The 14,732-nt window shown below is 43.1% G+C and overlaps 1 protein-coding gene across 2 annotated transcripts in view; it reads right to left on the bottom strand.

The window, feature by feature from the left end:
* The window catches only part of LOC137310136 (intermembrane lipid transfer protein VPS13B-like), an 875,231-nt gene that overhangs the window by 148,805 nt on the left and 711,694 nt on the right, over nucleotides 1-14,732 (bottom strand). For both annotated transcript variants that reach the window (XM_067978114.1, XM_067978120.1), the window contains exon 34: nucleotides 2,411-3,119. In XM_067978114.1, coding sequence (XP_067834215.1) covers nucleotides 2,411-3,119 — 709 coding nt within the window. The remainder of the gene's footprint in view (nucleotides 1-2,410; nucleotides 3,120-14,732) is intronic.

The raw sequence follows: 14,732 nt of genomic DNA, 5'->3' as shown, positions 1-14,732 counted from the left end.
CCTACACTCCGTCTGCCACATCACCGCCCCCACCCCACATCTCCTTCAGCACTGCCAACACTACTCTGTCACATCACTCCTCACACCCACTCAAAGCTTATCCTCATCTTACCTGCACTTACTCACCTCGCCAGTACTCATCCCGCCACTACCACTCGACCCAATCCTCATACAATCTCATGGCTCTATCTCATACTCACCCTCTCGTGCATCTCTTTCACAGTCAGCCTCACTCAACCTGCCACTACCTGTGCTGCAGCCACAGGGCATGCATCACATATGTGCAGTAGGCAGCGTAAGGCAAACGTGTCGTGAGCATGAAGGGGATGCACAAGGGTGTTTGAGGGTTTGTCATGGTTTTTACTTATATTTAATTTCTGACCAACTCACATTACATATTATATTGTCACCACTACTGCCATGTCTTCGCGAATCTTGTCTGGTTTGTGCAATAATGCCCTTTCCTGCGGATCACAATGAAGACCCACACCTGATGCCACTCATTGTGTCACTGCAGAGTGCGTGTAGGTGTATTTGCAGTGCTCTTTTGTACTGGCGGGAGTCCCACATACGGGGGCTGCGTGCGCATGTGAGCGCGTCAGTGGGAAACCCGGAAGTGGGCGGGTTGGAGCCGGGCTCCCGACCCGCCCCGGGAATCCCTGATTTTCGCAGCCCTCCCGCCACCAACGCACCCGATCGTGGGTGCGAAAATCGAGCCCAAAGTATTTGTTTAATTTCTCTGCCGTTTCCTTATTGCCCATTATAAATTCTCCCATCTCTGTCTGTAGGGATACACATTTGCCTTTGCCAGTCTTTTCCTTTTTACATACCAATAGAAGCTTTTACAGTCCATTTTTATGTTTCTCGCTAGTTTACTCTCATATTCTATTTTCCCTTTCATCATCAATTTCTTGGTCCTCTTTTGCTGAATTCTAAAATGCTCCCAATCCTCAGACTTACTGCTTCTTCTGGCAACTTTATATGCCTCTTTAATACTATCTTTAATTTCTCTTGTCAGCCATGGTTGGGCCACTTTTCCTGTTGGGTTTTTGTGCCTTAAAGGAATATATATTTGTTGCAAATTATGTATTAATTTTTTTAATGCTAGCCATTGCCTGTCTACCCTCATACCTTTTAATGTTGTTCCCCAATCAACCACAGCCAACTTGCGCCTCATACCTTCGTAGTTTCCTTTGTTTAGATTTAAGACCCTAGTTTCGGATTGAACTACATCACTTTCAGACTTAATGAAGAATTCTATTATATTATGGTCACTCTTCCCTACGGGCTCCTTTATAATAAGATCATTAATTAACCCCTTCTCATTACACAATATTGGATCTAAAATAGCCTGCAATTAATTTTTTTTTAAAAGCTCAACTTAGCCAAACCATTAAAAAAACATTAGTCAAGAAACCTCGATGCCAATTTACCCTTTCTTTTATTCCTTAATGGGATGTGGGCGTCGCTGGCAAGGCCGGCATTTATTGCCCATCCCTAATTGCCCTTGAGAAGGTGGTGGTGAGCCACCTTTTTGAACCGCTGCAGTCCGTGTGGTGAAGGTTCTCCCACAGTGCTGTTAGGAAGGGAGTTCCAGGATTTTGACCCAGTGACGATGAAGGAACGGCGATATATTTCCAAGTCGGGATGGTGTGTGACTTGGAGGGGAACGTGCAGGTGGTGTTGTTCCCATGTGCCTGGTGCTCTTGTCCTTCTAGGTGGTAGAGGTCACGGGTTTGGGAGGTGCTGTCAAAGAAGCTTTGGCGAGTTGCTGCAGTGCATCCTGTGGATGGTACACACTGCAGCCACTGTGCACCGGTGGTGAAGGGAGTGAATGTTTAGGGCGGTGGATGGGGTGCCAATCAGTGGGCTGCTTTGTCCTGGATGGTGTCGACCTTCTTGAGTGTTGTCGGAGCTGCACTCATCCTGGCAAGTGGAGAGTATTCCATCACACTCCTGACTTGTGCCTTGTAGATGGTGGAAAGGCTTTGGGGAGTCAGGAAGTGAGTCACTTGCCGCAGAATACCCAGCCTCTGACCTGCTCTTGTAGCCACAGTATTTATATGGCTGGTCCAGTTAAGTTTCTAGTCAATGGTGACCCCCAGGATGTTGATGGTGGGGGATTCAGCGATGGTAATGCCGTTGAATGTCAAGGGGAAGTGGTTAGACTCTCTCTTGTTGGAGATGGTCATTGCCTGGCACTTGTCTGGCGCGAATGTTACTTGCCACTTATGAGCCCAAGCCTCATTAAGAATGACATTACTGATATGTCCACCTTAATAGGTTTCCCTAATTATTGTTTGTGGTAGTAAGTGGTGGGGGAAGGGGGAGAACGAGGTGAATGAGAGAGAGAGAGAGAAAAATCAATGTGTAACATCAAATGAATTTTGCAGCTAGGAAATGTTCTTACCCATACATTTGTAGTCTGGTGGGACAGCTTTCAACGTGGCATCAAAAAGCGATAGATCCACCTTCTGCTTCCGGTGGTGGCAGCTCAATAATAAAGAAGGCTGAGATATTACTAAGTATAGGAAGGGCTCTAGCTGAAGATCATTTGCTCCTCTGCGGCCTGGCTGTCGGACTATGGTGATACCAAGAGCTTGTCGAGCTGATGACCTGCTTGGTGTGTGGAGACTTTCTAGTGACAAGTGACTGGTAACTTTTGCTGTGGACAATGGGACATTGCTATTCAGAAGATCCTCAGCCGTCAGTACTGCAATCCCCAGTTGGCCTGATTTGTTCTCCAGCTCAATATCTGTTTCAGTATTTTGCAGGTTTAATGTACTCTTGCCAACTTTGTCACCCTCTTTCTGTTGTTGGATTTCTTGTTGGGTTTTTGATTTAGAACTAACTGTAAAAGAGTATGTCATCAGTGAGATGCGGCTGGCTGTAAAAAATATATCGAATGGAATAAAATTTAAATTTTTCACAATGGAAGACTGGCGGGAAGGTCTTGCAAGGCGGTGATGACTGGTCCCACTCTGTTGTTCAATTTGAACAATGCGAATTCGTGCACTGTCACTCCCGATGCCACTGTCCTGGGCTCCACTGTGCCGTGAGGAAGTGTCCATTGGAGTTCCTTCTGGAGAAGTGGTCTTATTCTGTTCTTGTTGACAGATCTGCAATGATATGAGTGAGAGTTACATTTGTTAGTGAAATACTGGAATTTCTGGCATGTAAATAATCGGAGATATAAAAGACTAAGTCAACGGTGCACAGCATGTTTTTCAATAACATTAATATTGAAAAGTGTCAAAATAAAAATTTTCTAATCTATAAGCTTCCACCTGAAGAGGAAATGCAATAATTCACCATCTTGGACAGAACTGCAAAAATTAGTAATAGCTAAGTGGTTCAAAAAATATTGCCATACTCATTTACTCCCCACTGGTTGTCAATATTTCACTGACATTTAACATTTTTACTTTAACATAACATCTTTTACTATTCAATGATCTATCTATTGCAGTTTTTTTCTTCTACTAAGTTGGCACTCAGTAAATAGCAGTATTGCTTAGCATTAGATGGGATCACGCTAAGAGAGAATACGAGAATGTCCAAGATAGTTTTAGAGTGCAATATGTGTAAATGCACAAAAGCGTGGTAAATAAGGTCGGTGAGCTGCAGGCGCAAATAGCCACATGGGAATATGATGTGGTGGCGATAACGGAGACCTGGCTCAAAAAAGGGCAGGATTAAATACTAAATATTCCTGGATACAAGGTGTTCAGGAAAGATAGGGAAGGAAAACGAGGGGGGGGGGGCGATGGCAGTATTGATTAAGGAGAATATTGCAGTGCTGGAGAGAGAGGATGTCCCTGAGGCATTGCTGGATCTGGTTCTGGGGAATGAGGTGGGTCAAGTGGAGCAAGTGTCAGTGGGGGAACATTTAGGGAATAGTGATCATAGTATCATAAGATTTAGATTAGTTATGGAAAAGGACAAGGAGCAAACTAGAGTAAAAATACTTAATTGGAGGAGGGCCAATTTCAGTGGAATGAGAATGGATCTGGCCCGGGTAAATTAGAATCAAAGATTGGCAGGCAAAACTATAATCAAACAATGGGCGGCCTTTAAAGAGGAGATGGTTTGAGTACAGTCTAGTAACATTCCCACAAGAGGGAAATGTAGGGCAACTAAAGCCAGAGCTCCCTGGATGACGAAAGAGATAGAGTATAAGATGAAGCAGAGACAGAGGGCGTATGACAGATGTCAGATTGATAATACAAGTGAGAACCAGGCTGAATATAGAAAGTACAGAAGAGAAGTGAAAAAAGGAAATAAGAGGGACAAAGAGAGAGTATAAGAATAGACTGGCGGCTAACATAAAATGGAATCCAAAAGGCTTCTATAGGCATATAAATTTTAAACAGATAGTAAGAGGAGGGGTGGGGCCAATTAGGAACCAAAACGGAGATTTATGCATGGACGCAGAGGGCATGGCTGAGGTACTAAATGAATACTTTGCATCTGTCTTTAACAAGGAAGAAGATGCTGCCAAAGTCACAGTAAGAGAGGAGGTAGTTGAGATACTGGATGGGCTAAAAATTGATAAAGAGAAGATATTAGAAAGGCTAGCTGTACTTAAAGTAGATAAGTCACTCAGTCCAGATGGGATGCATCCTAGGTTGCTGAGGGAAGTAAGCGTGGAAATTGCAGAGAGGCTGGCCAAAATCTTCCAATCCTCCTGAGATATGGGGGTGGTACCAGAGGACTGGAGAATTGCAAATGTTCAAAAAAGGGTGTAAGGATAAACCCGGCGACTACAGGCCACTGAGTTTAACCTCGGTGGTGGGGAAGCTTTTAGAAACAATAATCCGGGACAAAATTAATAGTCACTTGGACAAGTGTGGATTAATAAAGGAAAGCCAGCATGGATTTGTTAAAGGCAAATCATGATTAACTAACTTGATTGGGTTTTTTGATGAGGTAACAGAGAGGGTTGATGAGGGCTGTGCGGTTGATGTTGTGTATATGGACTTTCAAAAGGCGTTTGATAAAATGCCACATAATAGGCTTGTCAGCAAAATTGAAGCCCATGGACTAAAAGGGGCAGTGTCAGCATGGATACCAAATTGGCTAAGTGACAGGAAACAGAGAGTAGTGGTGAATGGTTCTTTTTCGGACTGGAGGAAGGTATACAGTGGTGTTCCCCCAGGGGTCGGTACTAGGACTACTGCTTTTTTTGATATATATTAATGACTTGGACTTGGGTATGCAGGGCACAATTTCCAAATTTGCAGATGCCACAAAACTTGGAAGTGTAGTAAACAGTGAGGAGGATAGTTATGGACTCCCAGAGGTCATAGACAGGCTGGTGGAACGGGTGGGCACATGGCAGATGAAATTTAATGCAGAGAAGTGTGAAGTGATACATTTTGGCAGGAAGAACGAGGAAAGGCCATATAAACTAAATGGTACAATTGTAAAGGGGTGCAGTACAGAGACACCTGGGGGTATAGGTGCACAAATCTTTGAAGGTGGCAGGACAGGTTGAGAAAGTGGTTAAAAAAGCATACGGGATTCTAGGCGTTATAAATAGACGCACAGAGTACAAAAGCAAGGATGTTCTGTTGAACCTTTATAAAACACTGGTTCGGCCACAACTGGAGTATTGTGTCCAATTCTGGGCACTGCACTTTAGGAAGGATGCGAAGGCCTTAGAGAAGGCGCAGAAAATATTTGCGGTGTAGAAAATATTTGCGGTGCAGAAAAGATTTGCTAGAATGGTTCCAGGGACGAGGGACTTCAGTTACGTGGATAGACTGGAGAAGATGGGGTTATTCTCCTTAAAGCAGAGAAGGTTAAGAAGAGAATTGAGAGAAGTGTTCAAAATCATGAAGGGTTTAGATAAAGTAAATAAAGAGAAACCATTGACGGAAGGCTCGAGAACCAGAGGACACAGATTTAAGGTGATTGGCAAAAGAACCAGAGGTGACAGGAGGAAACATGTTTTTATGCAGAGAGTTGTTTTGATCTGGAATGCGCTGCTGGAAAGAGTGATGGAAGCAGATTCAGTCCTGGCTTTCAAAAAGGAATTGGACAAATACTTGAAGGGAAAAAATTGTGTCAGGCTATGTGGAAAGAGCGGGGGAAATGGGACTAACTGGATTGCTCTTACAAAGAGCAAGCATGGCTCGATGGGCTGAATGGACTCCTTCTGTGCTGTAACCATTCAATGATTCTGTGATAGGGCATTGGCTGAATGCTGATGTATGTTGTAAGGTCATTTCTCAAAAGAAGCCATCACCAGGCTTCCCTGATATGATACCGGGGCTAAAATGGTGAAATGATGAGGAAAGAGTGCATAGACTAGGCTTGCATTAGGGAAGGAAGAGGGGGTGGAGTAGCTGTACTAATTAGAGACAACATAATGGCAACAGAAAAAAGGGACACAAGAAATATTAAGATAGAAACAGAATCCATATCATGGATTGAGACAAATTTTAAGAAGGGATCAATCACATTAATAGGCATATTCTGCAGACCACCTAACAGTGGAAGGGAAGTGGAGGAAGAAATATATAGGCAAATCCATGAAATGATTAAAACACATTGAATAATAATCATGGGAGATTCCAACTATCCCCAAATAAACAAGAAAAGGTAGGGAAAGGGGAATGGAGGTTTTACAGTGTGAACAGGACTCCTTTCCTACCCAGTATGTGAGAAGCCCAACAAGAGAGGAATCACTGCTGGATCTAGTAATAGGAAATGAACAGGAGCACATAAGAGAAGTAAGCATAGGGGAACATCTAGGCAATAGAGATCATAATATAATAAGGTTTAAAATAATGATTGAGAAAGTCATAAGCAAGACAAAGTAATAGATTGGAAAAAAGCTCATTTTGAGGGGATGAGAATGGAAATAGGGAAGGTAAACCGGAAAATAATTTTGACAAAAATAGAACATCAGTGGGAAATATTTAAAACGGTGATCAATGGAGTTCAGGAGAACAATGTCCCTCTAAAAAAAGAGAACAAACTAGCCAATAATGAAACAAAATGGATGAATAAAGAGGTAAGAGCAAAATTTAAAGTAAAAGAAAAAAGGCATACTCTAAGTACATAGACAATAGAGAGGATGACAAAAGGGAACAAGAGGAGGTTAGGGAGGCTGTCAAAAAAACAATTAGGAAAGCAAAGAGGAACTACGAAATTAAATTATTAAGGAATATAAAAAGAAATAGTAAAGTATTCTATAGACACATAAATAACAAAAGAAAAATCAGGATAGGATAGGGCCACTAATGAATGGATGCACAACTCACAGGTAATGACAGTGAAATGGCAGAAATATTGAATAGTCACTTTACCTCAGTGTCTGCCAGGGAGACTAACAAGGTGGGTACGGCATGAGAAGAAGAAATCAAAAAAAAATTAAGAAATTTTAGATAGAAAGGGGGGAGATAATTGATAAAGTGATGAAACTTGGAGAGGATTGCATCCATGCATATTAAAAGAAGTTAGGGAAGAGATAGCAGAGGCATTATTATATATATATAAAAATTCATTAGAAAAGGTAACAGTGTCAGAGGACTGGCGAACAGCTAATGTGACTGCTATATATAAAAAGGGAGATAGAACAAGTCCAGGGATCTATAGACCAGTTAGCTTAACGTCGATGGTAGGAAAGATAATGGAATCTTTACTCAAACTTGTAATACAAAAACATCTAGAAAACAAAAATATAATTAATAGTCAGCACGGATTTCAGAAGGGAAAGTCATATTTGATCAACGTTATTGAATTCTTTCAAGTAGTAACAGAAAGAATAGACAAGGGTAATGCAATAGAAGTAATATATTTGGATTTTCAAAAGGCCTTCGATAAGGTTTTTTTTATTCGTTCATGGGATGTGGGCGTCGCTGGCAAGGCCAGCATTTATTGCCCATCCCTAATTGCCCTTGAGAAGGTGGTGGTGAGCCGCCTTCTTGAACCGCTGCAGTCCATGTGGTGAAGGTTCTCCCACAGTGCTGTTAGGTAGGGAGTTCCAGGATTTTGACCCAGAGACGATGAAGGAATGGCGAGATATTTCCAAGTCGGGATGATGTGTGACTTGGAGGGGAACATGTAGGTGGTGTTGTTCCCATGCGCCTGCTGTCCTTGACCTTCTGGGTGGTAGAGGTTTGGGAGGTGCTGTCTGAGAAGCCTTGGCGAGTTGCTGCACTGCATCCTGTGGATGGTACACACTGCAGCCACGGTGCGCCGGTGGTGAAAGGAGTGAATGTTTAGGGGGCCAATCAAGCGGGTTGCTTTGTCCTGGATGGTGTCGGGCTTCTTAGGTGTTCCTGGAGCTGTACTCATCCAGGCAAGTGGAGAGTATTCCATTACACTCCTGACTTGTGCCTTGTAGATGGTGCAAAGGCTTTGGGGAGTCAGGAGGTGAGTCACTCGCCACAGAATATCCAGCCTCTGACCTGCCCTATTTAAGTGGCTGGTTCAGTTAAGTTTCTGGTCAATGGTGACTCCCAGGATGTTGATGATGGGGAATTCGGCGATGGTAATGCCGTTGAATGTCAAGGGGAGGTGATTAGACTCTCTCTTGTTGGAGATGGTCATTGCCTGGCACTTGTCTGGCACGAATGTTACTTGCCACTTATCAGCCCAAGCCTGGATGTTGTCCAGGTCTTGCTGCATGCAGGCATGGACTGCTTCATTATCTGAGGGGTTGCGAATGGAACTGAACACTGTGCAATCATCAGCGAACATCCCCATTTCTGACCTTATGATGGAGGGAAGGTCATTGATGAAGCAGCTGAAGATGGTTGGTCCTAGGACACTGCCCTGAGGAACTCCTGCAGCAATGTCCTGGGGCTGAGATGACTGGCCTCCAACAACCACTACCATCTTCTTTTGTGCTAGGTATGATCCAGCCACTGGTGAATTTCAATAAAGAAAATGTGTGAGCTGGTGCATTTTGGTGGGAAGAATAAGGAGGCCATTTATTGTTTGGATGATGTCTAAATGGGGCAGAAGGGCAAAGGGATCTGGAGGTACAGATACACAAATCACTAAAAGTAGCGATGCAGGTTAATAAGGCCATAAAAAAGGCAAACCAAGCAGTGCGGTTCATTCCTAGCTGGATAGAATTGAAAAGCAGAGAAGTTATGTTAAACTTATATGGAACCTTGGTTAGACTACACTTGAACTATGCACAGTTCTGATTTCCATATTATAAAAAGGATATACAGGCATTGGAGAAGGTGCAAAAAAGATTCACAAGGATGATACCAGAACTGAGAGGATATACTTATCAGGAAAGACTAAACAGGCTGTCTTTTCATTAGAAAAAAGACTGAGGGGTGACCTGATAGAGGTCTTCAAGATAATGACAGGGTAGATGTAGAAACAATGTTTCCACTTGTGGGGGAGTCCAAAACTAGAGGTTACTAATAAATCCAATAGGTAATTCAGGAGAAACTTCTTTACCCAAAGTGTGGTAAGAATGGTAGTTGAGGCAAATAGCATAGGTGCATTTAGGAGGAAGCTAGTTAAGCACATGAGGGAGAATGGAATAGAAGGGTATGCTGACAGGGTTAGAAGAAGAGGGGAGGGAGAAGGTTCGTGTGGAGCAAAAAGGCCGGCCTTAGACCACTTGGGACAAATGGCCTGTTTCTGTGCTGTAGTCTCGATGTAACCCAATATAGAAGATTACGGGGTGATCTAATTGAGATGTCTAAGATGATTAAAGGAATTGATAGGGTAGGTAGAGAGAAACTACTTCCTCTGGTGAGGGAGTTCAGAACAAGGGGGCATAACCTTAAAATTGGAGCTGGGCCGTTTAGGAGTGATGTCAGGAAGCACTTCTTCACACAAAGGGTAGTGGAAATCTGGAACTCTCTCCCCCCAAAAAGCTGTTGGGGACCAAATTCGCACCCCAATACGCCAACATTTTCATGCACAAGTTCGAGCACGACTTCTTCACTGCACAGGACCTCCAACCAACACTATACACCAGATACATCGACGACATTTTCTTCCTATGGACCCACGGCGAAGAATCACTGAAGAGACTACACGATAACATCAACAAGTTCCATCCCACCATCAAACTCACCATGGACTACTCCTCAGAATCGGTTTCTTTCTTGGACACACAAATCTCCATCAAAGACGGGCGCCTCAGCACCTCACTCTACCGCAAGCCCACGGACAACCTCACGATGCTCCACTTTTCCAGCTTCCACCCCAACCACGTCAAAGAGGCCATCCCTTATGGACAGGCCCTACGAATACACAGGATCTGCTCAGACGAGGAGGAACGCGATGGACACCTACAGACGCTGAAAGATGCCCTCGTAAGAACGAGATATGACGCTCGACTTGTCGATCGACAGTTCCGACGGGCCACAGCGAAGAATCGCATAGACCTCCTCAGAAGACAAACACGGGACGCAACCAACAGAGTACCCTTCGTCGTCCAGTACTTCCCTGGAGCGGAGAAACTACACCATGTTCTCCGCAGCCTTCAACATGTCATCGATGACGACGAACACCTCGCTAAGGCCATCCCCACGCCTCCACTGCTCGCCTTTAAACAGCCACCCAACCTCAAACAGACCATCGTTCGCAGCAAGTTACCCAGTTTTCAGGAGAACAGCGTCCACGACACCACACAACCCTGCCACGGCAACCTCTGCAAGACATGCCAGATCATCGACACGGATACCACCATCACACGAGAGGACACCACCCACCAGGTACATGGTTCATACTCCTGTGACTCGGCCAACGTTGTCTACCTCATACGTTGCAGGAAAGGATGCCCCGGAGCATGGTACATTGGCGAGACCATGCAGACGCTGCGACAACGGATGAACGGACACCGCGCAACAATCGCCAGACAGGAGGGTTCCCTCCCAGTCGGGGAACACTTTAGCAGTCAAGGACATTCAGCCACCGATCTTCGGGTAAGCGTTCTCCAAGGCGGCCTTCGAGACACACGACAACGCAAAATCGTCGAGCAGAAGTTGATAGCCAAGTTCCGCACCCATGAGGACGGCCTCAACCGGGATCTTGGGTTCATGTCACGCTACACGTAACCCCACCAGCAAAAAGGGGGGAAAAAATTATATGTTTTTTAAAATTCTCTCTCTCTCTCTCTCTGCCATTTTGAGTTTCTTTCTGCCTGCCTGTGTAATCGACACAATGTATATCTAGTGTACTGGGACGTGCTGTTCTCCGTGACTGGCCTGTTTGAATAACAACGACACCTTTTGATTGGTGTGATGCTGTCCCAACATAATATAAGATATGCGATTTGAGAACCTTTTCATTCATTCATCTGACGAAGGAGATAATCTCCGAAAGCTTGTGATTTTAAAATAAATTTGTTGGACTATAACCTGGTGTTGTAAGATTCCTTACATTTGAATATACTCAACAACTGAGCATCCACAGCACTTGGGTAGAGAATTCCAAAGATCAACAACCCTCTGAGTGAAGAAATTCTTCCTCATCTCAGTTCTAAATTGCCCACCCCTTATCCTGAGACTATGCCCCCTAGTTCTAGACTCTCCAACCAGGGAAAACAGCCTCTCTGCATCTACCCTGTCAAGCCCTCTCAGAATCTTATACGTTACAATGAGATCACTTCTCATTCTTCTAAACTCCAGAGAATATAGGCTCATTTTACTCAATCTCTCCTCATAGGACAACCCTCTCATCCCAGGAATTAATCTAGTGAACCTTCATTGCACCACCTCTAAAGCAAGTATATCCTTCCTTAGGTAAGGAGACCCAAACTGTACAGTATTCCAGGCATGCTCTCACCAAAGCCCTGTACAATTGCAGCAAGACTTCCTTACTCTTGTATTCCAAATTGCTTGAAATAAAGGCCAACTTACCATTTCAGACTCTGCGTCCTCCTCACAGCTTACTTTCCCAACTAGCTTTGTATCGTCAGCAAACTTGGACACATTATACACAGCTGTGTGCAATTCATTGATAGATATTGTAAATAGCTGAGGCCCAAGCACTCATCCTTGTGGCACCCCACTAGCTACAGCCTGCTAACCTGAAAATGACTCGTTTATTCCTACACTCTGTTTTCTGTCTGTTAACCAATCCTCTATCCATGCTAATATATTACCCCCAACTCCATGAGCCCTTATCTTGAGTAACAGCCTTTTGTGTGGCATCTTATTGAATGCCTTTTGAAAATCCAAATATATGTCATCCACTGATTCCCCTTTATCTACCCTGCTAGTTACATCCTCAAAAAACTCTCACAAATTTGTAAAACACGATTTCCCTTTCATAAAACCATGTTGACTCTGCCTAATCATATTATGATTTTCTAAGTGCCCTGTTACCACTTCCTTAATAATGGATTCCAGCATTTTCCCGACAACAGATGTCAGGCTAACTGGCCTGTAGTTCTCTGTTTTCTCTCTCCCTCCTTTCTTACATTTGCCACCTTCAAATCCACTGGGACAGTTCTAGAATCTAGGGAATTTTGGAAGATCACAACCAATGTATCCACTATCTCTGCAGCCACCTCTTCTGGAATCCTTCGACATAGCCCATCAGGTCTAGGGGATTTGTCAGCTTTTAGTCCCATTAATTTCTCCAGTACTTTTTCTTTACTAATATTAATTACTTTAAGTTCCTCACTCTCATTAGACCATTGGTTTCCCACTATTTCTGGTATGCTTTTTGTATCTTCTACTGTGAAGACAGATGCAAAATATTTGTTTAACATCTCTGCCACTTCCTTATTCCCCATTATAATTTCTCCTGTCTCAGCCTCTAAGGGACCCTGTTTACATTTGTCACTCTCTTCCTCTTTACATATTGGAGAAGCTCTTACACTCTGTTTTTATATTTCTTGCTAGTTTACTCTCATATTCTATTTTCTCCCTCTTTACTCATGTTTTGGTTATCCTTTGCTGGTTTCTAAAACTCTCCCAATCCTCAGGCTTACTACTCCTCTTGGCAACATTATAAGCCTCTCCTTTCAATCTCATACTATCCTTAACTTCTTTAGTTAGCCACGGATGGATCACTTTTCCCGTGGAGTTTTTAGTTCTCAATGGAATATATGTTCGTTGAGAATTATGAAATATTTCTTTAAATGTTCGCCATTGCTTATTTACTGTCCTACCTTTTAATCTAATTTCCCAATCTACCTTAGCCAACTCATCCCTCATAGCCATGTAATAGGCTTTATGTTTAAGCCTCTAGTTTCTGACTTAAGTACGTAAATAATTAGGAATTAAGTTATTCATACTTAAGTAATTAATTTATGAAAATATTTTCTCCCGAACTTTCCACTCCCCCTGCATCACATCCCATTTTCTGGCCAAAAATTGAGAGGCATCCAGGCTTCTGCAGCATTGCTCATGAACTGGTCATCAGAAGGTGCATGACTGCCTCAAGGTAAGTTGCCACACAAGTGTCAGCCTTCACTCAGTGGTAGTACTTTCACCTCTGAGTCAGAAGATTATAGATTCAAACCCCATTCCATGACTAGACCATGTAATCTATGCTGACACTTCAGTGCAGAACCTGAGGGAGTGTTGTACTGTTGGAGATGCTGTCTTTCAGATTAAAACCTTAAACCGACGCCTTGACTGCCCTCTCAGTTGCATGTAAAAGATGCTATAGCACTATTTGAAGAGAAGCAGGGGAGTTCTTGGTGTCCTGGCCGATATTTATCCCTCAGCCACACATCGCTAAAACTGGTCATTTATCTCTTTGCTGTTTGTGGGACCTGGCTGTGTGCAAATTACAACAGTGACTACACTTCAAAAGTATTTCACTGGCTGTGAAATGCTTTGGGACATCCAGAGCTTGTGAGAGGCGCTATATGAATGCACGTTCTTTCTTTTTCCAGGTCTTTAGCGACACTTATATTAGAACCGTAGTCGTCCACTGCATTGCCTTTCCCAAATATTTCTGTACAATATATTATTGTACACGGTTTATTAAGTAGGACCAATGCAAGTGACTCTGATGGTACAATATATCAGGTGAAAGAACAGCAGTTATTGAATCGTTAGATGTGGGTTGAAGCTCAATGATCCCCAAAAGGCAAGTTCCCGATCTCAGCCATTAACAAACACTTCTGTGTAAAGTTTGGAAAAGGCAGGAAGCAAATCATCCATAGTCTGCTCATGCACTCAATATTAATCAGTTCAAGTCAACGCAGGCAGAACATTAGATATGTGTATTGCAGAAGTGTACTTTGATTTGGGTGGGGGAACCATACATTATAAATTGGGGAGGCAAAAGGATATTAATCAGAAAAATATAAATATATATGCCTTTTTAAAATGCATAGATTACATATATAATATATAATCTTTGATAACCCAATGACATCCCTAATTTGTCCCCAATTATGTCCCTAATACATTGAAATGAATGGGTAATACATGTTATTCCTACTTGCTCCAAAGTTGGCACTGTAATCCTACTCCGCCTGTTCTAACAAACACAACTGAAAGACAAATCATTATTTTCTGACCAACTGTACGCAAAGCCACTGGAGATTCACAATTATTTATCGAAAATACTAACAATCGAAACACACAAAACGTTAACCTTTTGGTTGTATTTTATCACTCACTTTCCTTAAGTATTAAACGGGGGAAATCTGACTTCAGCGGTAGTATAAATGGGGAGATAGCGAATTGGAGACCCTTTCTACATCCTGTCTGATTTTCTTTACCGTCAACTTCAAGTGAAAAGTAAGTCAGGTCGCGTATGTAAAACGGGCCCCCGAT

Source organism: Heptranchias perlo, chromosome 3, assembly GCF_035084215.1.
Source record: "Heptranchias perlo isolate sHepPer1 chromosome 3, sHepPer1.hap1, whole genome shotgun sequence".
In the NCBI taxonomy this organism is placed as follows: Eukaryota; Metazoa; Chordata; class Chondrichthyes; order Hexanchiformes; family Hexanchidae; genus Heptranchias; species Heptranchias perlo.
The sequence above is the reverse complement of the archived record's forward strand: the minus strand, read 5'-3'. Positions and strand labels throughout refer to the sequence as shown.